The sequence below is a fragment of the Dipteris shenzhenensis genome, chromosome 10 (genome assembly GCF_047967505.1).
Source record: "Dipteris shenzhenensis isolate YYH24624 ecotype China chromosome 10, Dip_SZ_1.0, whole genome shotgun sequence".
NCBI classification, from domain to species: Eukaryota; Viridiplantae; Streptophyta; class Polypodiopsida; order Gleicheniales; family Dipteridaceae; genus Dipteris; species Dipteris shenzhenensis.
Window position 1 is genome coordinate 6,652,552 of NC_141605.1, and position 4,181 is coordinate 6,656,732.

At 46.0% G+C, this 4,181-nt stretch overlaps 1 protein-coding gene across 1 annotated transcript; it reads left to right on the forward strand.

Annotated features, from left to right (window-relative positions):
- Positions 1–568: 568 nt before the first annotated feature.
- LOC147897332 (NDR1/HIN1-like protein 13) lies at positions 569–2,042 on the forward strand. Its single transcript, XM_087380600.1, has one exon. The coding sequence runs from the start codon at positions 690–692 to the stop codon at positions 1,611–1,613; it is 924 nt and encodes a 307-aa protein (XP_087236726.1). The 5' UTR covers positions 569–689; the 3' UTR covers positions 1,614–2,042.
- Positions 2,043–4,181: the final 2,139 nt, after the last annotated feature.

Below are 4,181 nucleotides of genomic sequence, written 5' to 3' on the forward strand. Positions count from 1 at the left end.
CATAACAAGGTGACTGTTATTCAATCATTCATAAGGCTTGCCCGAAGATCAAAAAAGTAAACTAAAAGGAATCCACTTGAAAATGGTGTGAAGGAAGAGGAGATAAAGGGGGGAGAGAGAGAGAGAGAGAGAGAGAGAGAAGGGGGGGTGTGGGAGAAAAGGTGGAGATAGTGTCTAAGAAGACTTGAGGAGATAAAGGAAAGAAGAGAGAGAGAGAGAGACAGAGAGGGGTGAGAGAAAGAGAAAAGTCAACCACGTTAAAGTCTGCATTCAAGTCCTAATAAGAAAAATACACTTCCAAAAATTCAAGAAATGCCTAATTTCTGCTTTGCCAAAATTGCATGTTTGCTAAGGCAAAGCTGAGGGCAGTCCAAAAAAATCTTGGGCTTAGAAATAAATTATACATAAATTTTGGCCATATTAAGGTAAGGCCTTCAATTTAGAATCCTGCGGAATGAGAGCCAAGTGGAAGGCAACCGCGTAAAACCAGCCAAGCTCTTCCAGACTTGCAAACCGCGTCGTCAGCTGGCCTGAATTTCAGTCCTCTGACCAAGCTTCTCCCCCCATCTCCATTGCCTTATAAGCTTCTTCTTCTCAGTTCTCCTCGTCACCTGCCTCTCGTCTTCATCACTTCACCATCCTATCGCTTGCTCTTCCATCCAATCCCTCCCTTCTCTTCCCCCCCCGACATGGCTGACCGTGTTCATCCCCTCGACCAGCAGCCCTCTCCCGCTTCCACCCCTTCCTCCGAGCTCGCCGATGTCTCCCTCAGGCATTACAACGACCCTAAGAAGCAGCATCAGCACCTTTATCAAGCACATCAACAGGACTCGCATCCTCAGCAGCAGCAGCAGCAGCAACAGCAACAACCGCAGCTGCAAATCGTTACCCATGCTCCCCCCCCACCTGTTGCCAAAGATGTCGTCTATAAAATGCCCCCCCCTCTCCCTCCTGACCACCCAAGCAAGACATCTCGACGTCGTCGTGGCCCTTGCTGCTCCTGCTGCCGCTGCCTTGCCTGGATGTTCGCGGTGTTGCTCGTTTTTCTGATTCTATGCGGCATCGCTGCGCTTATCTTCTACCTTGTGGTGCAACCCAAAGCACCCAATTATTCTGTCGAAGACTTGCGTGTGTCCATATTCAATGTGACGGACCGGCCGCTGAACGCTCCAGCCACAGCGAATGTCGACGGGCCATTTCTTACGTCCAAAATCCAGCTCACGATCAACGCGCGGAATCCCAACAAAAAGATGGGGATCTACTATAAGAATGTGCAAGTTTCTGTCAAGTACGACGAGGTATCAATCGGGCAGGCAGCTTCAACCGCCCCGTTCTACCAGGGTCATACGAACACCACAATGCTGCAGCTCGATCTACAAGGGGAAAATGCAGCACTGGGTCAGTCTGCGGGTGCAGCGCTGAAACAATCTCTGGTTGGGAAGAGCACCCTTCCCTTACAGTTTGAGACCGTTGCAGATGTTGCAATCAAAGTAGGGAGCTTGAGAACGCCTTACATAAGTCTTCACGTCCTGTGTAACGTTGAGTTGACTGCGCCAAGCTCCTCAGCCGGAGGCTCGCAGGTGTTATCCAAAAGCTGCAAGTTGAAGAAGTGATGGTTGGATGAAAGCACTAAGCTAGCCAAAAATTTCGGTTGGATTTTTTATCATGGCAGTCCGCCATGAGCAACAAATTTTACTCCTCGAATTAGCTGATGTGCATAGTTTTTTAAAACAAAATTCCTTCAAGATATTTACGCCGAAAATTTCAAGTAGAGACAAAGAAGCGGCTTCCATTTTTGCAAAAAGGAACGCCAGCAGTGCAGCAGAAGGTAACTGGCCATCATATGCGGGAAAATTAAATGACGATTGAGCCGTAGTTTTTCAGGCAGAGAGGGATTAATCGAGCACATATGTTGCAAGATTGATAAGTGGAATAATGGTCGAACTCCTTGTATGAAGAAGCTTACTCTGCTACAATAATTGACCAGTTTCTATCGGAATATCTAAGACCCAAGCCCCTCTTTCCTTAGAAATTTGTTAGCACTGCCCCTTGCGGGGCAGGCTATAGCTAAAGCAGGGATGACCAAGGAAATTAAGGAAATTTCTAAATTCTTGTTGGGGATTTTGTGTTCTTCGTTGTTCGTTTCTATTCTTGCTCGTTTCTCGAGTCTGTTCGCTGTTGAGGTTTACGAAATCCTCTTTGCTCGTTTGTGGATGAGGTTCACGAAATCTTCTCTGTTCGTTTGGTTGTGGGTTTCAGCGACTTTAGGTTTTACCTTTCTTTCGAAATCGTTTCTCAGGTAATTTACGCTGTCTTTCTTTTGGAAACATTGGTTCAATTGCAATGCAGCTTTTTGCCTTTGGCAGTACCATCACGTAGGATTCATTTGCAATGCCATGTCGTGCCTTGTCCATCACTTTCGTCTTCAGCATCACTTTCGTCTTCTACGGGTGTTTCTTTCAAGCGCATGTTTTTTGGCCTGCCTGAAAGGTAGCCTTAGTAATGAGAAATGAAATTACAAATTTTTGGCCTGCCAGGCCTTAGGCTGGTTACACACCAGCTATTGCTTGCCCATCATCAAACGCAGCAGCCAATCCCTTGGTTGGATGGGCGAAGCATATCTACACACTGCCAAGCTCCTACTTTTCGCAGATGCTGACTTGGCTGCCAGCTCCTGCCCTTCGTTACTTGGCCAGCACTAGGACGTTTTTTCAAATTCTGAAATCATGTGCTTCCACATGGCACAATATACACCCTTAGATTTTTTAAATTCTGAAAGCCCAAAAGCTTTGAAAGCTTTTGAAAAGCTGCGTAAAAAGCCAACTGCGTAAAAAGCCAAGGCAAAACCTTTAAATATAGGCGAAACGGACGAACGAAATCCTTGCTCACGCTTTTCTTGAGGCACTAGAAAGCTTTGAAAGCTTTTGAAAAGCTGCGTAAAAAGCCAAGGCAAAACCTTTAAATATAGGCAAAACGGACGAAAGAAATCCTTGCTCACGCTTTTCTTGAGGCACTAGAAGGCTTTGTAACGTAGGCTTTGCCAAATTCAATCAAGGTAGGCTTCCAAATGCAACGCTCTTGATCGCTTCCGTTCAAACTTGTTACTTCACTTGGTTATGAAGAATTCTCCTTCTATGGCAAAATTTCAACATCCTGAATGCGTTAGTCGTTTCCCTGTCAGCGGTTTCCCTGGACGATTATCTTCCGCATTGCATATTCCAAAGAGTGCCACGGAGTTGTGCAGTCGTGATCTAGAGAGGCTTCTCCAAGTAGTGCTTTTGCCTGCGCCAGAAATCCACTCTATTACTAACATTTATTATCACGTCAAGTGCACTCTTTGGCTATTAAGAATTCTTTCTGCAAACGAATCCCCGCTCAAATATATCCCTCACGTTGCCCGCGGTTAAAAAGGCCATTCTATGTCAATGGGTAGTACGTAGCAGTTGTCATGCTTGACTGAATCAAACGAATTCATTCAAAGAGTTCCATTAATCCTCCTAAGCAATTTTACATGTACAAACCCAACAGCCATCGTGTTTTGCTGAATCTGACGATGTCTTCTCACTGCTGGTTTCTGGAATTGTGCCATCAAAACGTCCATCGTCGGGCGGCAGTCTTTGTCTTGGAACTGTCTCACGGTTCTTCTACCGGACGAAGTTGGGATTGAGCTCCGACTATTAGACGATGGCGTTGCCAGGGATATCTAGGCTCGCTGTATTTATTCCCAGATCTTGGGTCTTCTTTTGTAGAAGAAACAACCCACCTCGCGAAGACGCCCCTCGGGTTGTGTCATCGAGGAAATGCCGAGTGGATACTCCAAGGTTGTCGTGGTTGAACTAGACTCCCTTAGTATCGCTTCTCTCTCTTGGATGTTCAATCGCAGCTGGAGATACTTGCCCTGGCAAGAGCCTTGCTCTGAAAGGCAAGCTATTTCCTAACTTCTCAAAGCTTCCTGCATTGATAAATCCTAACTTGATGAGGGAATCAATCTTGCCAGTCTTGAGAGCCTCTCCAGCTTTGTTAAGCTCACCGGGCTTTCTTCGCTTGTCGAATTTGTTGTTGACGGTATCGTGTTAATGATTGGCACTGTCTACAGATATAGGCCTCAATTAGTTATGTCCGTTTTTGTAATTCTCCTTCTCCTCAGGCTTGCGGGAATCCTTGTCTCTAGGAGCTTATGA